Below are 27,441 nucleotides of genomic sequence, written 5' to 3' on the forward strand. Positions count from 1 at the left end.
GGCGCAATAGGGAGTTCATTGGCGGATCCTTCCGAAACTCGACACTCCGGCCATGGCTTCTAAGACTCCCTTTCGTTGCCCCGACGCACCAACAAACATTTTGTTGCCCCGACGTACTGAATGCAGTTTCTTTTCAATTATTTATCAGTTTGCAAAAAATGCTTCTAAGACATCAAATCAAGGTATTTTTCACCCTGAACTAGGAAGTTTTGAAAGAATGCAGCAATCCACTTGATTCTGCGGATCTTGGTGAAATCAGCTAAAAACAAGTACGGAAACGTTGTAACAAACTTAAAGTTTTGCGTCTAATGTGCAAAACACCTAATAAAATATGATAGCATGAATATTTTGTACCCATCGCAAAGATATATAGGTTGTAATTGTCTCAAGTTATCTAAAAGAAAATACTACGGATGGTCTAAAGCATTTAGGGTATCTCTAGCAGCCCGACGAATTTCGGACGCACGTGTGTCCGTTTGCGGTGGGTACGGACGCGAAATTGACCTTCGGGCCAAGACCGACCGTTTGCAGGCAAGATGCATTTTCACTATTCCCACATTTTTCATTTGAATTTACGTAGTGTTAAAAATATAAATATGAAAAAAAAACCATGGCCTGCTAAAACCCTAAGCCAAGCCTACTCCTCGCCATCGTTGGGCACCTGGATCAGGTCGACGATGTCTAGGATCGTCCATGGCTAGTTCGGAAGTGGCAGAGCATATGCCGGTGCAGCCAGTGGTGGTGTGATAACCCCCAAGTGCAGGGAACCACCGTAGTACAATTTGATAAGTATTTGAGTGTCGAACCCGCAAGGAGGTGAAGGTAAAATATATATTGTCTAAAGCCCTATAACCCACTTATATGACCTGCTATGCAAAGTTAGGATCTATAGTGTGTGTGTATGTAAAGAGGTTTCTATTATAAAACTATGAGTGCTGAAATTAAGTGCAATAAGTAAAGGGATATGAAGTGGAGTAAAAAAAAAGTAACTCAAGGTGTGGAATATAGGATTAAATTACTTATAAGGGTGGGAGCGCTTGCCTAACTATGTGAAAATGATAAAAATATTTCTCTTATATCTACCATGCATAGCTTTGCTTCGTTCATAGTAGTCTCTGCAACGTGTGAAAAATCATGACATGTTTATGATTATCTACACAGTTTCCTGATGGATCTTTTTTGTAGCCTGTTATCTATCTTTGTTCCCTTCTATTTGTTTGGATTTAAACAGCTATATGTATCCTAGTATGCAGAGATTAAGCGTAATGTTTAAATTTTGTAAATAATATAAGGATTTCGAAAAAATGCATGACCAAACTTTTGTTCAGACACTTGCGAAGGGCTACATATAAGACCGGAAAGAACAGAAGCGAGAGCCGTACATATTATCACGTGGGCTGAACTCCTTATACTAGTAAAAGTTGGGAAGGGATGAAAAATAAACGGAAGAAAACAAATGCAACCCACGCGAGGACAATCAAAGGAAATGAAGAATCCCTGGAAACATCTCCTCATGCTTTGAGCATCTCTGCTCATAACCCCCCTGCAGCGAGGTCCGGCGTCTGACCGTATGTGGGTGCCGGAACATAACCCCTAAATAGGAGGGCATCTGCGTCCAGCCGCAACCCCAAACGTTCACCCCCAAATTTGAAACATAAAAACATACACCGATCAGATTTCGCGCCCACAAAAGAATCATTGTCTCGACGAAACACATTGTTGTAAATGGCAAGTCTCCCTTGGGCATCATGGAACAACGGCGACGGCGACGCGGTGGACGGTGACGGCGAGGAGACGATGCCCTGGCTGCCGCTCCACGCAGCGGGGACGAACGGATGCGCCGGCGTGTGGGGCGCCGCCATGGCAGCGGCCCGCTCCATCAGCTTCGCCTCCTTTGATGCCGTTGTCGCATCGCTCTTCGCCTTCAGCTACGCCTCCTCGAGCGGCGATTGACGTTTTCCATCGCCTGCCGCTGGATGTCGAACGCCCACTCGGCGTTGGTCATCCCCGGCGGCCGCTCCTTGACGACGGGTGCCCACGCCGCCTTCTTCTTCGCGGGAGCAGGCTTGGCGACGAGGCTGTCCAGCGTCGACGTGCGTGGAGCAAGGTACTGCCTCGTCTTCATGGCTGGCCGGCGGAAACAAGGCGATGGCTTGCGTGGAGAAATGGCGGGAGTTGGAGCCGACGGAGAAAAGGAACGGGGCGATATGATGCCAACAATGGCGGGAAAGTTAATGCTTTTGGGGGAAACTAGTCCTGTCTTGCCGATAGAGCTAGCCCGCGCCTGCTTTTAGCGCTATCCGGCGCCTCGATAGCCTCCCACCGAATTGGATTCAGCCGAGGGGCGTCGGATGAAAATACGTGTTGTGCCGGTGCTAAAATATTTTTGGGACCCACGGCTAGGAAAGCATTTTAACGACCGTCGCTCCTATTTTCATTTTAGGGCTACAAGGAGGACCAAGAAATTAAACATCCAGTCTAGCTCCATTAGCACTCGTCCCTCCCCGTTCCCCTTCCTCCGCAGCTAACTTCTCTCTGCAGCTCTTTCTCTCCTCCGGCTATTCCTCCGCGACCCCAGTACTCGCCGTATCAGTAGGTCGCGCACCGACCTGCCCCTAGGAGGAGGAAGGAGCAGGAGGGGATGGCGAGCGCAGGAGGGGATGCAGGGGAAGGGGAGTGGCTCAAGGTCGCCGAGCTCAAGGCCATGGCCGGAGCCCAGGACCCACATGCCAAGGTATGTATGTTCTCCTTGGATGATTCATTCGTGTTTGTCGTTGCCGCCGTCGTCCTCTTCCTTTTGATCTGACGATACACATACTTGACGGATTTGTACTATCTCATCGGTGGTGACCGATGCGCAACAGTCAATTACCGTATTCTTGTGTTGGATTGTACCCCTTTACCTCGATCCGAGCTGTTCATCGTTAATTACATAGCTACTCTGCTTCTTCTCCTGAAGTTTGGGAGTACACAGGATTAACAGATTGATTGATATGGCCGGTGACCTGTCCCTTTAATTTGCCAATTATTCATAGAGCTGTCATCACTATTTAAATCTTTGGCAGCTGTTTTTTTTGTGGACAAATTGATTAGGCTCGCGGAGAGTAGGAAACTAGGAACTCGTCGTAACAAGCTGACCGTTGACTGATGAACCATATTTTATTATACCCCAAACTCCCAAAGTACAATTGATGGGGATTGAACAAGTCTACCAACTGAGATCCGGTGCCTCGCTGAAGGCAAGGCACGGATGAACAGTACCATGCCTTGCTGCCTTGGCCGTTGGATCGAGAATGGATAGACAAGATTGGCACTGAGGATAGCTACTGTAGCAGGAACTGTGGACGTCGACTGTAGCAGGCACTGTGGATGACTACTGTAGCGAATTTCCTGTAGCATGTGCACTGTAGATGTCCTGTAGCGCTGCGCCTGTTCACGCTCATCCAGCCATCCGTTCTCGATCCAACAGCCAAAAAAGGCAGCGGGGCATGGTACTGTTCATCCGTGCCTTGCCTTCAGCGAGGCACCGGATCTCAGTCCCAGTACAGCACCTCTAGCTTCTTTTTTTTTTTTTTGAGAACAATACAGCACCTCTAGCTAGCTAGCAAAGTCGTGGCCACGTTGGCCCACGTGAAGCATACATGGGCGGGCCGCATACCCATTTAATCCGTTTCTGTATGTTTGGGTTGGATCGCGGATACATTGGTGGTGGCTGTGCGCCTGCTAGGTCAGCAAGCACACCGGTGTGATCACCATTCAGTCAGGGTTGACCATTTCACCCGCTGACCGCATTCAAATAATTTTGAATAAAATTTAAAATGCGTGAAAATTTGATAGAAATTTAATATCATTCAAACATAAATTAGATAGGAAAAATAATCTAAAACCTAATTTCCAACGTTGTTGTCTTATTCGTCATCAGAGACGAGGTCGATGAACGGCGAAGGCGCCCACCGCTGCTACGCCCAAGCAGGGCAGCAGATGGCGGACGGTGGCGCGTACTGTGGCTGGAGCCCGTACTGTGGCAGATATGCGGGCGGCGCGTACTGCAGAAGAGGCGTCACCATCTAGCCGTCCCATGCGGCCTATGGTGGCGCGTGAGGCGGTAGTAGTGGTGGCGGTGGCAGAGAGGCGTTGTGCTCCGCCACCATGGTGGACAGCTGGATGGCCTCCTCCATGCCCTACCAGGTCCACGTGTCGTCCTCCTTTGCCTTCGACGTCTCCAACCATGGCCGTATCTTCATCGTAGTCCTCGAGGACGACTGCCTCTAGCTTCAGAGTGGCAGGAGGCGGCAGGTCCTCCATGTCCTCCTCATCGTCCTTGCTAGCGGCGGGACGAGGACGAGGACCCCGTCTCGTGGTCGTCGGAGGCCGGCTTCAGCCACTTGGAAAACTTCATCGCCCGCGAGAGTGGGCGATAGCTTGGCAGGTCCTCCATGTCCTCCTCGTCGTCCTTGCTAGTGGCGGGACGAGGACGAGGACCCCGTCTCGTGGTCGTGGGAGGCCGGCTTCAGCCACTTGGAAAACTTCATCGCCCGCGAGAGTGGGCGATAGCTTCCAGGCGAGATTGGGCTCAATGAAGTGGGGGTTGTGGGAGTGGGCGGAGGAGAGGCGGGCACAGGGGTCGGTTTATACCCCTGGCCATCAATGTCGGCACAGGCACACGCAGCTTTCAGCGCTATCGGCTTCAATGCCGATGCAAGACCTCAGGCGGTGGGCGTAGTTGTCAGCGGCGGCTTTGATGGCCAACGCTATCGCCGGTCAGGCTTCTGCTTTCAGGTCGTTTCAAGCGGGGCCGCGACATGTGCGGGTGCGGCTGGACATGCAATATCCGCGCAGCGTCCGCGCAGAAGCATCGGTTCCCTAAATTTGGCAGCCAGATGGATCGCGGCGGACGGGTCGATCCATTTGGGTCGCTCCCTTGCAGCATGTATGGCTGGCTTGCTGCCCGCGCGGACCGATTCCGATAGGCCATGACTTGGGTTGGCCCAAGCAATGGTGCTAAAATCTTTCACAAAGCGGCGGTAAAATCCGGCAAGTCCATGGAAGCTTCGAACTTGACCAACATTTGTGGGAGTGGGCCAATTGTGGATGGCCTCAACCTTGGAAGAATCAACTTCAATCCCGTTGGCGGAAACCACAAAACCAAGAAAAACCAATTTGTTTTGAGCGAAATGGCACTTTGGTAAGTTGGCAAAGAGCTTCTCGTGGCGCAACATGCATAAGACTTCTCTCACATGTTGAACATGGTCCTCGAGATTTTTGCTATAGATGAGGATATCATCAAAGTAAACAACCACGCTATTGCCAATGAGAGGTCGCAAAATGTGATTCATAATACGCATGAAAGTCGAAGGAGCATTGGAAAGACCAAATGGCATGACAAGCCATTCATATAGACCAAGCTTGGTCTTGAATGCCGTCTTCCATTCATCACCAATTGCCATGCGAATTTGGTGGTAGCCACTACGCAAATCAATCTTAGAGAAAATGGTGGCACCACTCAATTCATCAAGCATGTCATCTAAACGCGGAATGAGATGGCGATAACGGACGGTAATGGCATTGATAGGTCGACAATCCATACACATCCGTTGCGTCTCATCCGGTTTAGCCACAAGAATGACGGGAACGGCACAAGGGCTAAGGCTTTCTCGGACGTACCCTTTAGCGAGGAGGTCTTGTATTTGGCGTTGGATCTCCTTGGTATCTTCGGGGTTGGTGCGGTAAGCGGCGCGGTTTGGTAGTGGAGCGCCGGGTATGAGGTCGATGCGATGCTCGATGTCCCGAAGCGGTGGTAGTCCATGAGGTAGCTCGTCGGGGAAGACGTCTTGGAACTCCTTCAAAAGAGACAACAAAGACGAAGGAATGTTGGTTAAGTCATATTGGCTTTCCCGCAAGATTACGCTTCTACTCACCCGCTTGGAGTTTCACATTTTGGGTCTTGAAGAAATCAAAGAGCTTTACCCATCCAACTCTTTCTTTGGACCAATCTTTGCCAAGTGTTCCGTTGACCGCGGATTTTACCCTAATATCTTTTCTATCATTCACGATAATTAGTTAAGCGAGAATATATACAACTGACCGAATATGCTCAAATCACGAAGTCGCATGGGACGGCAAAAAGAATTCCGTATTACGCCATCCGCCACGGCGTGATGTGACCGGAGGCTGAAGCCAATTATAGCACCATATCATGAGAAGGAGGATACTGAACTGCGTGAATGGCGAGGCTGACGGCGGTGGCGTACGTGCAGGAGGTTGACAACCTGACGCTTCGGAGGTTCCTGCGCGCGCGCGACCAGAACGTGGGCAAGGCCTCGACGATGCTGCTCAAGTTCGTGGCGTGGAGGCGGGAGGCCGTGCCGGACGGCGCCATTCCGGCGGAGCAGGTGCGATCGGACATCGCCGACCAGAAGGTCTCCATGGCCGGCGTCGACCGCACCGGCCGCCCCGTCATGCTCGCCTTCCCCGCCAGGCACTACTCAGCCAATCGCGACATGGCCACCTTCAAGCGTACGCACACAACCTGCACAGCAGCTCACATTTACTCTCATGATGTTGATTGCTACCCATTTGATGGTAGCTTCATTGATCATTTTCTTCCAAATTATCTGTGCAGGATTTGTTGTGTATCTGCTCGACAGCATCTGTGCCAGGTACTCCTAGCTACTACTGTGTCGGCCTTATATGGCTCAATGATTTTTGCAGCAAAACGACACACTGAATTTATTTTTTTACTCCCTCTGATTCATAATAAGTGTTGGGGGTTTTAGTTCAAATTTATGTATCCAAATTTAAACTAAAACTCTCATTTATTATGGATCAGAGCATTGAACTGAATCGAATTTGATTGCAGGATCCCTCGAGGGCAGGAGAAGTTTCTGTGCATCGTGGATCTGAAGGGGTGGGGGTACGCCAACTGCGACGTGCGGGCGTACATTGCGGCCATTGAGATCATGCAGAACTACTACCCAGAGCGGCTGGGCAAGGCGCTCATGATCCACGTTCCTTACCTCTTCATGAAGGCCTGGAATATGGTGCAGCCCTTCATCGACGCCAACACCAAGGACAAGGTGTGTACAAGCTTGATCTTATTCCTTTCTCATATGTGTTAGTACTAATTCTTTTCTTCTTAATCGCCGTGTGCACGATGCAGTTCGTGTTCATCGACGACAAGAACCTGGAGGAGATGCTGAAGCGGGAGCTGGAGGAGAGCCAGGTCCCAGAGATGTACGGCGGGAAGCTGACTCCTGTTCCCTTGAGTTAGGATGAACATCCCTGCACGGAAGGGATTCCCAAGAGGGACATCGATCGACCTCTGATTTGGTATAGTTGTGAAAAAATTCAGGGGTATCGACCGATCTCATGCCAGCCATGGTCTGTTCGCGGAGACTTGGTTCCTGTGTGGCCTTCTCGTCGGACTTCTTGTGGATCGTGACCCTTTTTAGACTTTCTTAGCCATGTACAATGCAAGATGATTGGAGAGGTATTTAGAAACACTAACAAATAACCCATGTGTTGCTATGAAACTAATTCAAATTGCTAAGATTATTTAAATTATCTGTAAAAAATAATATAATTCTAATAATTAACCAATCTATGATGGTAACCTTGTAAGACATAAAGCCTAAAGACACTCCATTATTATTTTTGTTGTTTGTTTTTCAAATTGATTGTCACACATGTCGCGATAACACAGTTAAAAGTTTAACTGCAAAATAAGCTATAAGTCAGATTACGTATTCTTCTTCTATGAAGGATGTGGAAATGCTAGTAATCATTAGTGGCTGCAGTTTACACACGTAATAATTGCAATGTACACAAAAATCAGATTCACAAATTTATGTTTATTGCAACTAAAAAATCATGCCGTAGTCAAGTATAACTTCTACACACATCTAATCATCCTATAAACAAATGATTGAAAGCTTTCACTTAAAGAAAAGTTCAGGCACCTTATATATGGTCCTCATGTTTATGATCTAAATTGTGTTACTACAGGTATATCCATCGATGAAACAGTTCAGAGTTAACTGAACTACTTTTACTTTTTAAATTTGCATCAGCATTATCAATTCAGATCTAGTCTCGATCTAAAAAATTAAAAAATGGAACCTAATGGCAATACACTCTGTAATAATAATTCACGAAAGGTTCAATCTTGTAACCATTGATCACTGCCATTAGATTCAATCTAAACCCACTCTCGTTGGAGCAAAATAACCGGAGCAAAGAGCCCAACATTGGGAGAGTATATACAGCCAAATCATAGCGGTAACACCCCTGGACAGAATAGCCTACCGGTGAAACACCTATTTCTCTGGTGATCGCCCCAATCACCGGCCACGCGGTGAACTAGCACCCCAGTCGCCTGCATCTGTTTAGTTTTCTCTCTCGTGCGATGCTAGAGGGCGAGCGCATTGGTACCGTGATGTGGGTTGGTTCGGCTAAACCAGCGAGGCACGTCCGGTACTATCAGGTATGGCTCAACCCAACTAAGGTGTGACGCCCTGACTAAATCGGCTCGCCTCGGCTCAAGAAGTTGACTAGGACACGCCGCGCCATACTTTGAGTGGGACCCACCAGCGAGGATGGGGCAAAATATAGAAAAGGGTAAAAAATGGAAGAAAATATGCTAAATAGGGTAGTTCTTAGGAATTTCCGTTAAATTGGGTGAAAGTGGCACAAAATTGATCTTAGGGGGTAAAAAGAGGAATTCACTCTATATAGTCATACAACACACCCCTCACACACAACATCACCAGTACGATCACACCCGGATCACAGTCAACCGATACAACGAAGGACTAAAAACAACACACTCAAGCTTAGGTCTGGGGTAAATAGGTGGGAAGCTGACTGTCACCCCCTTCGCCAACGACTAGCTTCCTAGATTGATGCGCGCAGTGCATACGTCCTGGTGTGTAGGGTTCAGGCTCGGCAGGCGTAGGTCAGGAGGAGAGCGTGCAGAAAAATTTCTCGAACAAATGTCGATCGATCTAGGTCTATGTAATTTTTTATCGATAAATATAGTTTTTATTGTCCCGAAGCAAGTCATACCGACACAACCAACAAAAGCATATCTTGACATGATCTTTGTGAATCTATATAAACTTGTTAATAACCACATGTTTGAGACCTCTTCATCAACTCTCACATGGTCTCGCTGCCCGAAGGTATGGTGCCTTGTTAATGTCGATGCAACAATCATCCTCTCACCGGGGACATATCAGGTGCCCAGCTTGGAGTACTCCTGGAGTCCTGGTTCACCATATTATTTGAGTTTTTTACAAGTCCCTAGTAAATTATTATATTCATATTACATGTATCTATTATGCTACAATGTTTCAAATCCAAACTCATTTTGTACCTCGAGAATCAAAAAACTACAAGTTTGACACAAATCATGTTAATGGTCCAGATTCGCAACCAAAATCAAATTTGGTTAGTATTCACATAGTTAGAGTAGGTATACCAAATAGACTACAATTTTGTTACTATTCACACCATGTAGAAAAAATATATACTATAATTTATTGTTGTATTGTCATGATTCTCAGGGGTATATAAAGTGGTCAAAGAGGAAAACTTAAAACAAAAGCCGAGTTACACGTAGACTTTTGTTTGCAAACACTTGGAATTAAAGAAAAGTTTCAAAAAAACCGAAACAAAATTCTAAAGAACGTCAATAACATATACTACAATGGTGTAAAATCTCAATACAAACTGCTTTATATTGTAGGCTACACAAAAGGAACAAATTCTGACAAATTTTATTGTGAATAATGCACATTTCAAGACTAAGTTTGTCAGATTTTATCAATTTTATGTAGCATATAATACAAATTAATTTGCATTGAGATTTTACTCAATTGTAGCATACTTACATCATTGGCTACGTCTAGAATTGTGTTTCATTTTAAAAAAAACTTTGAAATACGAAATTTATGTGTTTGAAAGTAAAAAAGCTATATGTAGCACAGCCACCAAAATGTCACACTTGGTAAAAGAGAGGTACTTAATGTACAAGACAACAAGGCCAGAATCATAGTCTATCTCATATACATACTCTAACAACGTATAGATTTGTCCTTTTATGTTTCATGGCATCTGCGTCAAATCCGGATATGAAATGCGGTGACAACTAACATGATAGATATGTGTTCTGTCTATGCTAATAAAATAAACCTCTAAGACCTGGAGTACCTGATATGATCAACGGCTTGCGGACTATAACATGCATTGGTGTGTTCGATCACCGCACCAATCATATGCAAGTAATACATATGTGTAGTATTGGTCCTATAGAAATGAATAATAAAATAAAAGTATGTTAGGAATGTCCGTTATCCCATTAAAGCCCATTAAAAGTTAAAAGCATCGTACAATTTCTCTTTCTACCCTAATTCATTGTTAGTTTATATGATTTCTATGACACCGGTTACTCTTTCTTCTCATATCTCCTCTCCTGTTGTCCATTGCATAACTATGCCCCAACCAGTGGCGGATGTAGCAAAGGATGTCAGGGAGAGGGGGTTTTCTTTTGAAAACAGGGAAGATTTGGTGGAGGGGATGAATATATTTTCTATCTATATAAGTCCCTATTTTTTCAGTGATTTTACCAAATCTTGGGTGGGGGTGCTTCCCTCGAGTTACACATGGCTCCACCTTTGTCCACAAGCCATGCTACTTAACAGATACTTCTGCTGTAGGTAATTTCTTCGTCCTAATTAATGTTAATTCTCTCACACTTCTTAAGGATTCTCGTAGTCGTCCCATAAACTACCAAGGCCTCAATGCCAATGACAAGTAGCGGTAATTAGCTATTGAAAGTCATATAAAAAATTGGAAGAAAGGCAAAAGGTTTGCCTTAATTCATTAGAGAAGAAGAAATAGTTTGACAGTCAAGTTTAGTGTTACAACCCCTCCGTGGGCAAAAAGGATTACTCTCCCGCTATGAAAAGACCCAAGTGCTCTGCACCGGCAGCGACCCAAATCCAAGCTTCCGAATTGATTCTCTTGAAGATGATAGTGGGCATGGTCGCCACATTCTTAAAAGTTCTTGCAATGCGCTCATTCCAAATCTCCCACGAGACCAACATGAGCAGGGTAGCCATGGCTTTCCTTCTTCCACCATGAGCAAAGGCGATGGAGGTCCACCAATGTTCAACGCTATCAAAGCCGCTCCAAGAGGAAGGGTCGAAGTCATGAATGTGAAGCCAATCCTGGATCATCTTCCAAATGCGAATTGAGAAGCGGCACTTGAAGAGGAGGCGGTTGGCAGATTCATCATTGCATCGACAGAGGGGACAAACCCAACCATTGGGCCATCCACACTTGGCAAGCCGGTCCGCCGTCCACACTCGGTTTTGGATGATAAGCCAAGAGAAAAGTTTGCATTTAGGTGGAGCCCAAGCCTTCCAAACAATAGCATCCATACATGAGCGAATTGTCCCAGCGAATTGCGCCTTGTAAGCCGAAGATCATGAATAGGCTCCATTTGTAGTGAGCTTCCAAACAATGGAGTCCGGGGCGCTCGTACGGAGGTCAAGCTGTGAGGTGTGAGACCATAACTTGGTGAACTCAATGAGGTTTTGGACCGAGAGACCCGCCTAAGAATGCCGAGGTTGGTGGTATAAATTATCATGTGTGCTGAACCTCTCTTCCAAACCGTCTTGTCCTATTGAATTATTTTTGAATAGAAAACTAGATGAATTTGGATTAAATTGTGTTTGACATAACATGAAGGATTTGAAGCAAATGGTTTGAGTGGGTAGACTTTTTCAAGAAAAATCCTAGGTGAACCAAACGAACAATTCAAGAAACTAAATCCTCCACAAATCCGAGCGGCGGATAGCCTTGTGAGAGCGGGGACGTATATTTCAGTTATTTATATGCTTTTATATCTGGCACATCAACCCCTGAAACAGTGAAATGGGGTACTCGTCGACACATTAATCAACAACTCATGGACGAAGAAAACCGTGACTAAAATTTTGGGCAGACATCTGGCAGAGAAAACCTGTGCTGAGAAGGCTATGAAGAATAGTAGCGATAATTATTTACTAAAAGTCGTAGAAGTTATCACGTGTGCTGAACTGCTGACTAAATGTAGGAAGGGAGGAAAAAGAAACGCAAGAAAACAAATGCAAACCCAGGCTAGGACAAGGAGAGGAAGCCAAGAATCCCTCGAAACCTCTCGCTTATATATTCCACCGGTCGACTCTCCCTCCCGAGTATTAGCACCTCTGTAGTCAAGGCCGTCCGGTGCATACCGGCACCATTGTAGTACTCTCTCTCTCTCCTCCTCTGCAGACGGAACAGGGCATCCACCATCTTTCTCCCCTCCGGCTATTCCTCCGCGCTCTAGGTGGAGGAGGAGGAGAAGGAGAAGGAGCAGGAGGAGATGGCGAGCGTGAGAGGAGCAGGGGATGCAGGGGAAGGGGAGTGGCTCAAGGTCGCCGAGCTCAAGGCCATGGCTGGAGCTCAGGACCCACAAGCCAAGGTACGTTCATTGATTCATTCAATCATTCTTCGTTCTCGAAAAAAAAATCGTCGTCCTCTTCCTGTCATCTTCATTTTGAGGGGCGATGCTTGACAAATTTCTGCTGTCTCATGGCCCGTGATCGACCGATCTGCAACCAGGCAATAATCCCTGTGTTCTTGTGGTTTATGCTAGTCTGCTTCTTCTTCCTGATCTTTGGGAGCACAAAAAACGGATTGTATTAGTATAATATAGTCACATAGAGAGCTATCATCAGTACTGTTGTTAAAATCTTTAGCAGCTGTTGGTATGGTGTATGGACATATTAGTTAAGCTCGCTGATAGGGACTCGTCAACAAGCTGATCGTTGACTGAACAATCGTATATATACATTAGACCACAAGTATTAGAATAGGTGTGGCCACTGCACCACTTCAGCTCTAGGTTGGAAAGTCGTGGCCGCGTGAAGCATAGGCGTTGATACCATTCGCGATGAATAGTTAAGCAAACATACACATAATCGAATATGCTCGTATCACAAAGTCAGATGGGACGGCCAGAAGAATTCAGTGCTACAGATTTATTTCATGTCACGAAAAAAGCTGAACTGCGAGCAGGAGGTGGACAACCTGACACTTCGGAGGTTCCTGCGCGCGCGCGGCCAGGACGTGGGCAAGGCGTCGACGATGCTGCTCAAGTTCGTGGCGTGGAGGCGGGAGGCCGTGCCGGACGGCGCCATTCCGGCGGAGCACGTGCGATCGGACATCGCCGGCCAGAAGGTCTCCATGGCCGGCGTCGACCGCGCCGGCCGCCCCGTCATGCTTGCCTTCCCCGCCAGGCACTTCTCAGCTAACCGCGACATGGCCACATTCAAGCGTACGTGCACAACCTGCACATCGAGCTCACATGATGTTGGTTGCTAACCACAACAGAATCTTATGATGATTTTTCTTCGAAATAACTTTGTGCAGGATTTATCGTCTATCTGCTCGACCATATCTGTGCCAGGTACTCCTACTACTGCACTTACAACAGTGATCTGTCTGAGCGATACTTGCAGCGGAATGGCACATTGAATTGGATTTTGTTTTGACCTGAATCGAAGCGAATTTGATTTTGTAGGATCCCTCGAGGGCAGGAGAAGTTTCTGTGCATCGTGGACCTCAAGGGGTGGGGGTACGCCAACTGCGATGTCAGGGCCTACATCGCGGCCATTGAGATCATGCAGAACTACTACCCGGAGAGGCTAGGCAAGGCGCTCATGATCCACGTCCCCTACCTGTTCATGAAGGCGTGGAAAATGGTGCAGCCCTTCATCGATGCCAATACCAAGGACAAGGTTTGTACAAGCTCCATTGCTGTCAAGAACGTATGTGTTATTAATTCATTTCTTCTCGATCGGTTATGTATGTGCGCGATGCAGTTCGTGTTCATCGACGACAAAAAACTGGAGGAAACGCTGAAGAGGGAGCTAGACGAGAGCCAGGTACCGGAGATGTATGGCGGGAAGCTGACTCTTGTTCCTCTCAGTTAGGACGAACATGCACGGAAGGGGGTTCTCAAGAGGGATGTAGAGTTGTCGACTCGATCTCTGTTGTGTGTAGTAGTGAAACAATTCGGGGTACCGATCGATATCACACTCAGTGCATGCTTGACAATCGTGTTGATGGATAACATACACAAAAACATCTGACACGATATTTTTAGTAATCGGGTCCAGCCTCGACTCACGAACGAGATGGGCATAGGTCCCATTGAGGGTTGTGACATCCTCGAACAAAGGTGACCGCTCGAAGACGCATCTAGGATTTGTTCCGACAGATATGCACCACACTCGATATCCTTTTCATGACCTTCGAATTCAGTGCCTCAACCTGATGTCTGAAATAATCACCTTAAGGAATCGGTGTCACCCCTAGGCAGAGCTCTTGCATCATATGAGAGATGAGATACATATGACTCATGACGTGCCATTGTAGGCCTGTAGCCATCGATCTTCCTTTGAAGCCATTAATCGTTTGTTGAAAGTGATGATTCAGGGTCTCGAACTTGCCCTGAGTTTCTGATTTGCCTAGTTGCAGAATGTTGGAGGAGACACAACTTCAGGTTAGTGAATGCCCATGGTCCGGCACCAATGTTGTTATCATGAAGAAACAATATGAATACGGGGTTCGGGAAAATATCGATAAATTAAAGGGTGTGCTTGATGACCACGTTCTTGGGAGTTGGACACTAAATTGAGCGACACAATAGTTATAGTAATCGACTTTAACCTCAAGCTGTGGACAAGAGGTGGTAGGCCCCTTCGAAGGTTGCGACCTTGAGCGCACAAACGTAGAACCATGCCAAGAGATTCATTGTAGGGGTATATTGCCCTAAGTGTGTTTTTTGATAAGTATGTTGGGTCCCTTGTTCGGAGCATGAAGAGCAACAAAAAAAATCTTAGTTGGCTCTGGTCAGATGTCGTTGAGGACCCGGCTCAAGTGACAGGCCATGGATCTTAATGCTAGACGCACTCGTGAAGAAGTCGGTGGCGCGTCACTCGGGGTAATGCAGTCCTCGTGCTCATCTTAGACTGCTCATCCTTGTCCTTCTCGGTGAAGACAAGAACTTCAGTGAGCTTGCTCCGCTGCCGGCTTGCTCTCCTTCTCCTACTCTAGTTACTATGCCTCCTAGAACACCACATGTGTGGTGCCTCTGCCGGTTTACACACATACAGGGTGAAACAACGACAAATGGGTAGGTGGTGGCGCGTACCAACTATCCTTCCAAGGCAAGTCCTTTCCTTAGACTGGATCATACCAGGATAGGATTCAAGCCATTGCAACTGCATTTCTCTTTTTGTAGGGAGTGGGTGAGGGGACAACCCCATGTGTCCTTGTATGCCTAAGTCTCCACTTAGCTGGCTTCGGTCAATCAGATCCCATCCGATTTGTTTCACTCTCTTAAGTGTGTGACCTCACATGCTCAAGGCAAGTCGGACATAGCTCCATGAGACGTGTGACAAGGGATTAACTTGTCAATGCCTATGGATTATAGGCTAGGGTTTAGTTAGAAGTAGAGGGCAAGTAGATCTCGAAGGTTTCAGCCGAAAAGTACTCGACGAATATGAAAACTAGGGTTTGCAGACAATGATTCGATGATCTTCTCGTCCCTCGACCCCCCTTTATATAGGTGGAGCCGAGGGATTCGTGCTATACAGGGATTACATAGTCCGGGACGGTTTCTAACTCATCCCGCCAGATTACAAATAACACTTCCTATTACAACTCTATCTTTTCCTTAAATACATCTTGGGCTCTCGAGTCTTCTTATTCTTCGGGTAGTGGGCCTTCAATAAACCCCGGGTACTATATTAGGCAGGCCCATTTGGGATGCCTATGTCGGTAGCCCCGAGATTTTGCTTGAATCATAGAGTCGGGGAAAATCTCCATTCGTTTATTTTTACTCGAAAGCTCGACTTTTATACTTTTTCTCACAAAATTCTATATTGTACAGGGATATTGGTAGTTGGGGCTAGTTCATCCGACGGATCGGGTACTAGTTAACCGCTCTCGGTGGCAATCCGCAAAAACCTACTTCAAAATCACGTCCCCGGACATGATTTCGGGATACTGGTGTAAACTTCGACAGGGCGCCGCTTAAGGTCTTACCATTCGTCGAGTCCCGGTTAAATTTATCGAGTACCTAACGCGTCCGTCGGGATTTTTCTTCGTATCCGTTGATACGGATAAAAGTAGCAGAGCGCAGTCTTCGGCGATGCCACGCCCAGCGAGAATAGGTCCGGGGTCTTACCTTCGCAATTTTGCGGCATTCAGAAATTGATCGCAACTTCGGCGTTACGAGAATATATTGTCGAGTGCTTTTCCGGCTGTTGGAATGGCACATTTTATTGAGTCAAATATGACTTATATTGCTTTCCCGATGGGAGTATATGGAGAGTTAATGATAACTCGAAATATATTCTCTTGCTTGTTCTATTTTTCCTTTGTCAATTTCATCGGGCACGCGAACAGCGTTCCCGATGGGAGTAGCTCCCGAGGCTACGGCCAAGAACTTGTGCTTGGTTGTAGGCTCAACATTTTAGTCCACCTTGTCACTATATTGCTATTATCTCCCGATATTCTTTCCTCCTTCTTCTTCTCTCTTTTTTTTATCGGGTGCGCGAACGGCGCTCCGATGGGAGTAGCCCCGAGGCTACAGCCAAGAACTTGTGCTTGACTGTAGGCTCAACATTTTCTATATTTGCCATTGTCGAAATTTTTCTTTTTTCGAAGTAGCCCCCGAGCATTTGGGCAAAAACTTGTTTCTGACCAAAGGCTCCCGATGCATTCAAATAACTTATCCTGTCGACATTCTCCTTTCTCTTGTCAAATTTTCTTCAACTCTATCACTGGTCGATATTTTTTCTGCTTTGTGGGTCCATCGTTCCCACCATATTGACACGTCGTGGAAGTGGGGGACACACGTCCTCCGCTTTTTCTGGTGCTCGTGCGGTAACGCTTGTCCCGATAAAAATACTTTTTTGCCCTTGTAACCGGAAGATCAATTCTCACCACACGATTTCCTCGTCCAACGGTACACTTGCTTCACCCAATTCTTATATAAACTCTGTCTTCAACCTCCGTTCATCCCCTCGCTTGCGCCGCTCACCTGTTCCTCTTCGCAAATCTTCCTCTGCGCCCAATCTTCGCCGATTTCCCGCTCTCGCATACATTGCTCAACCCACTTCCGTGGATGCCGCCGCGTGCGCGTTTGACCCGCCACAGCACTCCGCAGTCCGCGATGGCCGCTGAAGATTTTGAGTGGGAGAGATCCAAGATCTCCAACCAAGACTCCAACTCTGATGAAAAGGCTTGGCCCGATGAAGAAGGAAGGCGCCATCCGCTTTCCCAATGAAGAAAGCTATCCCAAGCCTCCAATGGAGTATCGGGTTAGTTTCGTTGATCATCTTATCCGCGGCCTCTCTACCCCAATCCATGATTTCCTCCGCGGTCTTCTCTTTGTCTATGGGATTCAACTGCATCATCTGACCCCCAATTCCATCCTTCACATTTCTATTTTTATCACCCTTTGCGAATGCTTTCTTGGAGTTGCTCCTAATTGGGCTCTTTGGAAACGCATCTTTTGCCTCCGCCGCAATGGCTCCCACAACGTCACTTATAACATAGGTGGCGTTGTTATCTGTATTCGTACCGATGTCGATTATTTCGACGTCAAGTTTCCTGATTCTGTCCAAGGATGGCGCAAGAAGTGGCTTTACATTCACGAAGAAAGCGCCAACTCCGTTGAGCACAACATAATTCCCTTCGACGGGAGTGCCAAAATTCAGCGCCGTCGCTCCCGGGATGCCGAAGCTTCCGAGGAAGAGAAAAAGGCGACAGAGGCGCTCATGTCTCGCATTCGCCGGCCTTCAAAATACTCGAGGCGAGGAGCTATCCGGTGTTCAAATCACTGCTTACTTCCTTAGGATTAGAGTGCAGCCTCTTCGAGGCTCGCAAAAATCCCCCGTGGACGTACTGCGGTGAAAATGACGCCAACCGAATCTCCGGTGACCTTTCCACCAAGGACTTGGAGAAGTTGGTTCGAAGGCTTTCTCGCCCGGGCAAAGATCCGGTTCCTTCTTCTTGTCGTGTGGAACCATACAGCTCCACCAATCCACTCCCCAAGGTATTTTGTCTTTCCGCGTTTTTATCTTGTTGCACCTTTTTTCTTGCATCTCATTGTACTCGTCATGTCTTTACTTTTTCTTTGGTTTCTATTTTTTCAGGATCATCCTAGTATATCTTCCCTTCCTCCTCTTCCCGAGGGTGGAGAGGTCGAAGAAATGACCATCGTTGCCGACGATACTCGGGCTTCTTACGTTCCTGAAAGTGAAGTTGCGGGTTCTCACAAATCTGCGGCTTCTCATGAGAGAGAGGCTGAGTCTGAGGCCAGTGAGTCGACTGAATCCCTTCCTCCTGCTGTTTCTCCGAAGAACAAAAGGAAAAGGACCGAAGTCGAGGATTCTGGGATTTCTAAGGCTGAAGAAGTTGTTCCTTCGGATCCGAAGGCAGCTTATGATCCTTATTTTGAGTCCCTCATCAGCTCGTAAGTCAATTTTATCTCTCCTCCTTTTTTGATGTACTCGAAAAGTTGAACTCTGTCTTGCTTTTTATACTGTCGATTTTTGTTTACTAGTGATGAGGAAGAAGTACCAGTTACTGACGTAGCTCCTCGGACCAGCACGTCACGTACTGTGCTTGTTTCAGACACGTTGGTTGAAGGAGATGAAACATCGTCTCCCCAACAAAACGTCGTCACTACAACTCCACCGTCAAGCCCCCTTGTCCCTTCGCCAAAAAGGGCAAGGGTTGAAATGGTCGTTGAGCCTCCTCCTCAATTGGGCAGCTCTTCGTCGCAGCTCTTAGATGATGTAAGTTTATCGAGATCTATATTTCCTCTATTTTGCTTTTGCGGACCCTTACTCTTGTAATGCCGAAGTTTTTCCCCTTCTTACTTTTTTCTTTGACAGCCTATGATCAAGGATCTCATCCGCATCGGGTCCCAATTTATTGGGTACCGCGAGTATGCCAGACGAGCCGAAGGTAACGACCGTTGTACGTGCTGTTTTTCCTTGAATTTTTACTCCTTCGCTTGTCGCTATTTTGAATCTTTCTTCTCTTTCTTTTCCTTTCTCAACGGAAAAACTTGCGAGAGGCTAACAAACGTGCCGAGACACTTTCTCGGAATCTCGAGAAAAGTGAAACGGCTCGCAAGAAGGCTGAACTTGCCGCTAGCGAAGCCGGAGCTGAAGCCGATGATGCCAAGGCAAAGGCTGCTAGTGTCGAAGAATTGCAGCAAAGGCTCAAAGATGCTTGAATCCGCCTTGCACGAGCAAAAATCTGCACAGGTTGCACGAGAACAAGGGATCATCAAGCGCTTGAATTCGCAAAGTCGACGCACGCTGAGTAATATCGCTTGTCCCTTCTTTTTTGTTTGTACTTCTTGTTTCTTGGTTTTCGACTAACATTCTGTTTTATGTGGCAGCCCAAACCAACCAAGATTTTGATCTAGAGAAATCTGTCAATGACCCTCTCCTTGACGCACTTTCTCTTCTAGAGTCCCATGGACGGGAAATTCGTGAAGGTGTGGCCAATGCCAGTGGGGCTTTGTCGGCGTTGTTCCCCTACTTCTTCCCGAAGAAAGAGGAACCTTCGACTTTCCTTGACCTCGCCAAGATGTTCAATACATCGGAGGATCTTGGGCTGAAGGCTGCGCCATGAGAACATGAAGGTAGCGGTTGAAAATACTCGTTGCTCACGGTTGCTGACGGTCGGCGGACTCTCGACCGGACGAAGGTTGGCGACACCGATCCGATAGAACAGGTCGAGGTGGAAGTCACCGATGAAGGCGGCCAAGCCCAATACGAAGAAAATCTTGGCGTATCTCGGGATCCAGCCAACGTCGACTCCTAGTTCGTCAAGGCCGGAGGTCTAGTTGCATGCCTCTGTTTTTCTTTTGCTTCTTCAGCTCTTGTCGCCAAAGTAGTCTTTTGGCGACACGTATTTCCCTAGCCCCACTGTAGTGCCCTTGTAATTATTCTCGAGAGATTAATGAAGAACTCTATCTTTGCCTCGTTTTTTGATGTTGTTCGTTTTAAATTTCAGTTGATATTTGATAACTATACTCCAATTCCTACTCCTTCCAATGCTTCGCCTTCTTCCCGCGCGGAGAGATCCGTTACGATACGCACTTTGTTGATGATACCCTGTCGCAAGAATTGAATGATCTTCGACAACAACTTCGGTATGCGAAAAAGCAAACACTTGTGATGATGGAGCAAGTCTCGTAAATCATCCGAAGCCGAGAAAGTTGCCCTTCAGCAAGTCCACGAGGCTATGGCTGCTAAGGAGGTTGTCTGTTTCGAAGCTGAAAAGCGGTTACTCGAGAAAATTTCATGCTCGAGTTAATGAATGAAGCCGTTGCGGATATGTCGGGTATGTTTGTCTCGTCTTGTGATATCTTTCATCTTCATGCTATTGTCTCCTAAAGGTTGTCCCTTCGTTGTGTTGATAGGTGCCTTTATTGATGCTTGCTGCTCGAGGAAGAGAGGGTAAACGCTAGGACAAACCTCCTTGTCAATCTTTCCTTGGACCATGGTTCTTTGTTTTGGGCCACTCCGGAGAGGACCCGCCAAATCGTCAGATTTCAGGATCGTACCTCTCAAACCCGTGATTTCCTTCACTTCTGTACCAAAACCTTATCTATGGTTTACAACTCCATGTTTCCTCGGAATGTCCCACCAAAAACTCTTCCTGAATTGATGGAAAGATTCAAAGATGCTCGCAGTATCCACGATTTTGTCAAAGCACAACTGGTAGCTGGCGCCAGATTTGCTCTTATCATGCTCCAGATCTGTCACTCGAAGCTTGACCTTGCCCAAGTTGTCGAGAGGGTTCATCAAAAGGTGAAACGCCGGAGAGTTGGTGTTGATAGGATTAACACGAAGGTTACACCTATAGCCGAAGAAATGATTGAGGACCTTCTTCGGATGGATGCCGACTTTTTTGCCGATGGCCATTATGCCGACTTTCTTGGTGCTGCTCCTGAGGAGAACGAGTTACTCTTGACGACATACTGAATCAAGACTAGTTATTTGCTTCTTGTAGAAATTTCTTCTTTGTAGTCCATGACCATATTGTAAAGCAACCATTATATTTCTATGTTTGCCTAGCCCCGAGTGTTTTCGGTGACTTTTTACTATATTTGTATATTTGCGAGGTTGTGGACCAAGGCATTTATATATTGAGGGCAAATATGAGCCCCCGAGCTTTTACTGAGTACTATTTTGTATTTTTATTGACTCACGAGGTATTTGAATACCAAGGCAAGATTTTTTTCTTCTTTTATCGATTAACTATATTGAAATTCGTCGGGCGATGACTTTGGTCGCGTTGACAAAGAAAAGGGTGATATAGCCACTATCTTTATTATATTGCGAGCACCGCGAGCCCGCCTCATTAAAAACCTTCTCCGGCCCCACTCGGTGCCCCGAAAAGGAAAAGAGTGCGTCCGAAAACTCGCGGGCGTTTCGAGTACATTGAAGTTTTACAAGGACTATATTTCGACTCTAGGCGTAGAACCGCCCGAGTTGCGCCACGTTCCGGGGGTTTGGCTCCTCCACCCCCGTCTTCTTGTCCTTTATCCCGTATGCTCCTCCTCCGATTACTTCCGTGACGATGTAAGGGCCGAGCCACGGTGACTCGAGTTTTTCATGACTTTTTTGCGTGAGCCGAAGAACTAGGTCGCCCACCTGAAAAGATCTTGGCCGCAAACGTCGACCGTGGTAATTCTTCAAGTCCCGTTGATATTTGGTTACTCGAGACAATACTTCATCTCGAGCTTCATCAAGTGCGTCCACATCATCTTCTAATGCTTTTCTCGATGTTTCTTCATCATACTCCGCGACACGTGGAGAGTTGTGCTCTATCTCGATTGGTAGTACCGCTTCGCTCCATGTACCGGAAAAAACGGAGTTTCTTGTGTCGCTGTATTTGGAGTTGTTCGGATGCTCCACAACACACTTGGTAGTTCCTCGAGGCCAAGTATGTCGAGCTTTTTCTAGTGGTCCTAACAAGCGCTTCTTGATGCCATTGCCAGATGATGCCATTGGCTTTCTCGACTTGCCCATTGGTTTGAGGATGTGCAACTGATGCAAAGTTCAGCTTGATACCCACCTCTTCGCAATAGTCTTTGAATTCATTGGACGTGAAGTTACTGCCGTTGTCTGTGACGATGCTGTGGATTAACTTGTCAATGCCTATGGATTATAGGCTAGGGTTTAGTTAGAAGTAGAGGGCAAGTAGATCTCGAAGGTTTCAGCCGAAAAGTACTCGACGAATATGAAAACTAGGGTTTGCAGACAATGATTCGATGATCTTCTCGTCCCTCGACCCCCCTTTATATAGGTGGAGCCGAGGGATTCGTGCTATACGGGGATTACATAGTCGGGACGGTTTCTAACTCATCCCGCCGGATTACAAATAACACTTCCTATTACAACTCTATCTTTTCCTTAAATACATCTTGGGCTCTCGAGTCTTCTTATTCTTCGGGTAGTGGGCCTTCAATAAACCCCGGGTACTATATTAGGCAGGCCCATTTGGGATGCCTATGTCAACGTGATCAAAGCATATAGACGGTAGCCGCTTCTACCAAAGCATGTTGACGAGGCGGTTCCTCGGCAATGCCCACCATGAGGGGCTTAGGGTTGACGGAAGGCGATGATGGAGATTCCGGGAGCGAGAAGGCACACGACGTACCCAGGTTCACATCCCCGCGGTGGAGAATCGCTACGTCCTGCTAGCAATCCACTATATGAATATATTTGTACAGGGGGCCGCATAGGTGGAGTTGTTGTGTCTAGTCTAGTTCTAATCTGCGGGCTGCGATGTCTATGCGTACCGTGTGTATGTGTTTTCTGTTTCTGAATCTGATCTAAGGGGTGCCCTTGTCTGACTTTATATATGCAAACAGGGTAGGGTTTACAAGAGTCCTAGTAGCACACGAATTGAAGTATTATTTCTTGTAGTCTAAGTTTATATTGCATGCGGGTCCAGCTTGTCGAGTCCTTGTACTGGTCTATCTTCATAATCTGCACTAGGTATAGCAATGTCGCGTACCCGAAGGGTAATGCCCACATCACATGTCGTCTCTTGGATACCTTTGAGTAGCTTATAAATGTGATGCTCTCTCTAAGTCCCATTGTCTCATGATATTGGTGGTAAGACATAGGTGAGTAACTCAGCATGCCAATGTCGGCTTAGCTCTCTTTTCTCATCTATGTGATATGTGATTCCCTCCGGCTAATACCTTAGTTGAACAACATCAGTTAACACTTAGTCGAGTTATGTATGGCCATGCTTCCGTATCATACCACATGAGAGAGCCCAGAGAATATGTCTCCATGATGAAGTGGCAAATTCCGTCTTGGTCGAACCACATCACGAGGCTTGCTTCTAGTCGGCCCAAGAGTCACCTTTATAGCTACTAGTTATGGAGAGCTTTGGGTAACCTCAAACCCAGATAGTCTACAACCCGGATAGTGTGAAAACCTTAGGTCTAAGGATTTCATTGCTCAAGTCGAGCACATGACGATATGCTAGTGACGTCTTGATTTTTGGGTCAGTCCGGCTGGCATAGCTCTTTTGCTTAGCCATTTTAAGTCAAATAGCACCTATATGCACATGGCATATGGAACCTAGTCATCTTCCAGCTTAACACATTAGTCTCGGCGGTGTGTATCCATCACAACCTCAAACGACTAAAAACAAAAAAAAATGTATAAATTAATTAAGCACAAGGTTACATAGACTAATCATATCTAACAAAAGGTGCAAATACTTTACAAACGAGACTATATATTATGAATACAAGGCAGATGTTGGCGCCTCTAGGGCACCAATCGTGACAAAGTAATGAATCATATTCTACATTAGAATAGCACAAATTTAAAACATTTTCAACTAAGTTTAGTGTTGTTAAAAAATCTTTATATTTCAAGTTGTTTTAGATCTAGTCTTTTCTCCTCTGTAGAACTCCAAAAAAAAATTGTGCTAAAACATAGTTGAATCGTATTATTTCTAAAATCTGCAGAATTGCTTTCGATAGGAAGTCAAAAGGAAGGGTAAAAAATGGTACGATCTAACTCCAAAGAAACAATTGTTGCCATGTAATAGTATCGGTAGAAAGAATCTTTATGTTAAAACCCATGAATAACGTGGAGGAATTCGCAACTCAATGGATTGTGCGAATTTTCTAGAGGTGTATTCACATTCTGGTGGCATCGTATTAATCCTATTTTACTTACTCCCTTCCTCTCACATTAGGGTGCATGTTAGTTTTAGTCAACACCAAACTTTATAAACTTTTAACCAAATATGTAAAAAACAATATCAACATCAACACAATATTATTAGAACCATCACTAAATATATTTTCATATCATATGAATTTAGAATTATGAAAGCAGGTATATATTTATATATAGTTGGCCAAACTTTATAATATTAAATTTTGACCAAAAAAACTAATATGCATCCTAAATTAGAAAGGAGGAGTATATGACATGCCCCTAACGCCTTAGAGCATCTCCACTCGTGCCCCCGGCGAGCGTTTTTTCCATCCGGACGGCGTAATTCGGCTCAGTCGCGCCCCCGGTTTCTCGTTTTCGTCCGGATTTGGCCCTTCATCCATCCGGCGAGCCCACGCCACCCCCGGCCCCCGGGGAGCGCTCGGGGACTCCGGACGAGTGAAAAGCGGGGAAGGGCCCGATCTGTCGGTGACTCGACGCACGAACCCCACCGCCACGTCGCTCAAAATCTCCCCCACCCCTCGTATCTCTCTCGCCGCCGGCACCACCCCGCCGGCTTGTTGCCCAGATTCCGCCGCCCCTCCTTCCCCACCTGCCTATATTCCGCCGTCTTTGGACGACGGCCTATCTGGCTGCTCTTCCGCCGGCCTGCTTGCTCCTCGTCGCTCGCGGCTCGGGTTGCCTCGACCACGCCCGTCAGGTGTTCGTCCATTTGCCTCGCCGGCCATGGACTCGAACGAAGAGGAGGAGCAGATGTTCGTCGAGCTTATGCAAGAAGAGATGGCAGCAGCCGCCCAAGACGACGAGCACATGATGATCCTTGGTTGCTTGGCTAGCATGTACGCCGGACTGGCAACGCGGTCGACGTGGTGGGTCGGCACGAGGTCGCCGGAAGTGCAAGCCGAGACAGCGAATGGAGGGCTACTCGCATGTTGTACGCCGACTACTTCGCCGACAATCCATTGCATGGTGAGAGTGTTTTCCGGCGTCGTTTCAGGATGAGCAGAAAGCTATTTCTGCAAATTGTGTATGCCATCCGCCACTTTGATCCCTACTTCAGATGCAAGGCGGATTGCACTGGTTTGGTTGGATTTTCGTCACTGCAGAAGTGCATAGTGGCTATGAGCGAGGATGCTGGTGTATGGAGCTCCCGGTGATACTGCAGATGACTATCTTCGGATGGCGGAGTCCACCGCCCTTGATTGTTTCTACCGGTTCTGCAGGGCCGTCATAGCAGTGTTCGGGGACTATTACTTGAGATCACCCACTGTCGAAGACACTCAGAGGATCCTTGCAACAAATGAAGCTAGAGGTTTTCCAAGCTTGTTGAGGGTCATGCTCCCCCGGTGGACTATGTGATCGATGGTCGGCACTACAACAAAGGATACTACCTTGCAGACGGTATCTATCCAAAGTGGGCAACATTTATGAAGACTATCTCGAATCCTAGCACCCCCAAACTTTGCGAGTTTGTCAAGAAACAAGAAGCTTGCCGAAAAGACGTCGAGCGTGCATTTGGTGTCCTCCAGTAGAGATTTGCTGTCGTCCGGTTCCCCGCTATGACTTGGTCCAAAGATCAGATGTGGGAGGTGATGAACTGCTGTGTGTGCCTACACAATATGATTATTGAAAAGGAGCGAAAGCATCCGGTTCCTCTGGCTGAGCAAGAAGCACCATATGAGAGAGAGGGTCCTCTTGCACAGCCTAATCACCAGGTGCCTCCATCATGGGCCGCCTTCATTGCTATGCGTCAGGAGATTCGAGACTCTACAATGCATCAGCTGCTGCAAGATGATCTAGTGGAGCACATATGGAGGCTCCGAGGCAACGCCAACGCCGACGCCAACTAGTCTGTCTTAATTTGTTTGAAAAATTGTGAAATTGTGTGCTTCATTTGTTTCAGCACTTGTTAAACATTGTACTGATTATCGCCGAATTTGTTTGAGCAATTTTTGTACTCTTGGTCGCCGAACTTGTTAAATTTTATGTTAAATTTGTTTGAAATATGTCAAATGGTCGAGGTTGGGGGTTTTCTGCCGGGGGGACGGCTGGAACTTCGACGCTCCCCACGCCAAATCTTCCTCCAATCCGGACGAAAATTTCGCCGGATTTGGACGTGGGGAGCGCCAACGAGTGGGGATGCTCTTACCGACAATGACAAGCAGCTAGCTTCGTCAGCACAGAGGAACAAATCGGTAAACAAAGTACATTTTGGTATGTAAATATGTTTATATATCACACACTAGAGGAGAGAGAGAGAGAGAGAGAGAGAGAGAGAGAGAGGTGAGTACTAGAAATATAATATAACTTGAACTGCAATCCTTCGTCATGTTGAATAGGTTTCACTTTGTGATTTTAATTTAAATCAAATTTAGTGTTTTCAAAGATTGTTTAAAACTTTCAAGTTAACTTTAGATATAGTAATTTCACCTCCATATAACTCTGAGAACTATATTTCCTACTATAAATTTTTTTTAAGGAATTGAATTGGTTATACTCTCTCCGTTAACAAATTATCTCGCGTTCTGGGTTTAGTAAAAGTCAAAATTTATGACGTTTGACCAAGAACAGAATAAAAAAATCAGCATTCATAATATCAAATGCATATAATTTAAAAATATATTTATGATGATTGTAATATAATAAATTTTATATTGTAGATGTTGGTGTTTCTTCTAAACATTTAATCAAACTTTATAAATTTTAACGTACTTTCACTAAATCCAAGTCCCACTAATCAACCCTCATGGGCGGAGAAAACCTTGACAAATAATTAGGCCAGACATCTGACACAGAAAACCTGTGCTGAGATTATGAGGAGGTTAGGAAACCGGAGACACTACACTAGAAGCGAGAATCACAAGTCGTACCAGAGATTATCACGTGTGCTGACTAAAGGGAGAGAAGAAAATAAACATAAGAAAACTAATGCAACCAAACGCCATGACAAGAAGCATAAACGAAGAATCCCTGGAAACCTCTCGCTTATATTCCACGGTTTCCACTGGCCTCCATCCACGGTTTCAGGCTTATGAATACAGTCTAGTACTCCCTCCCCCGCAGGCCGCAGCCGGACTAGACACCCACCATCTTTCCGGCT

At 46.4% G+C, this 27,441-nt stretch overlaps 2 protein-coding genes across 2 annotated transcripts; both read left to right on the forward strand.

Annotated features, from left to right (window-relative positions):
• Positions 1 to 2,542: 2,542 nt before the first annotated feature.
• On the forward strand, positions 2,543 to 14,281 carry LOC124665431 (phosphatidylinositol transfer protein 3-like). Its single transcript, XM_047202847.1, has 6 exons — positions 2,543 to 2,635; positions 12,398 to 12,508; positions 13,105 to 13,363; positions 13,459 to 13,495; positions 13,610 to 13,826; positions 13,911 to 14,281. Exons 2-6 carry the CDS (start codon positions 12,410 to 12,412, stop codon positions 14,019 to 14,021), a joined length of 723 nt encoding a protein of 240 aa, XP_047058803.1. The 5' UTR covers positions 2,543 to 2,635; positions 12,398 to 12,409; the 3' UTR covers positions 14,022 to 14,281.
• Positions 2,642 to 7,560, forward strand: LOC124665430 (phosphatidylinositol transfer protein 3-like). Its single transcript, XM_047202844.1, has 5 exons — positions 2,642 to 2,734; positions 6,258 to 6,516; positions 6,623 to 6,659; positions 6,860 to 7,076; positions 7,160 to 7,560. Exons 1-5 carry the CDS (start codon positions 2,642 to 2,644, stop codon positions 7,268 to 7,270), a joined length of 717 nt encoding a protein of 238 aa, XP_047058800.1. The 3' UTR covers positions 7,271 to 7,560.
• Positions 14,282 to 27,441: the final 13,160 nt, after the last annotated feature.

This window comes from Lolium rigidum, chromosome 6 (assembly GCF_022539505.1).
Source record: "Lolium rigidum isolate FL_2022 chromosome 6, APGP_CSIRO_Lrig_0.1, whole genome shotgun sequence".
NCBI classification, from domain to species: Eukaryota; Viridiplantae; Streptophyta; class Magnoliopsida; order Poales; family Poaceae; genus Lolium; species Lolium rigidum.

What these genes read in the sequence shown, in the direction of transcription:
- LOC124665430 (XM_047202844.1), top strand. Translation starts at nt 2,642, where the DNA reads ATGGCGAGCGCAGGAGGGGATGCAGGGGAAGGGGAGTGGCTCAAGGTC. An exon ending in CCCAGGACCCACATGCCAAG is followed by an intron (nt 2,735 to 6,257) that starts GTATGTATGTTC and finishes GCGTACGTGCAG; the next exon opens with GAGGTTGACAACCTGACGCT. An exon ending in ACGCCAACACCAAGGACAAG is followed by an intron (nt 7,077 to 7,159) that starts GTGTGTACAAGC and finishes TGCACGATGCAG; the next exon opens with TTCGTGTTCATCGACGACAA.
- LOC124665431 (XM_047202847.1), top strand. Translation starts at nt 12,410, where the DNA reads ATGGCGAGCGTGAGAGGAGCAGGGGATGCAGGGGAAGGGGAGTGGCTC. An exon ending in CGACATGGCCACATTCAAGC is followed by an intron (nt 13,364 to 13,458) that starts GTACGTGCACAA and finishes AACTTTGTGCAG; the next exon opens with GATTTATCGTCTATCTGCTC. An exon ending in CTCGACCATATCTGTGCCAG is followed by an intron (nt 13,496 to 13,609) that starts GTACTCCTACTA and finishes TTGATTTTGTAG; the next exon opens with GATCCCTCGAGGGCAGGAGA.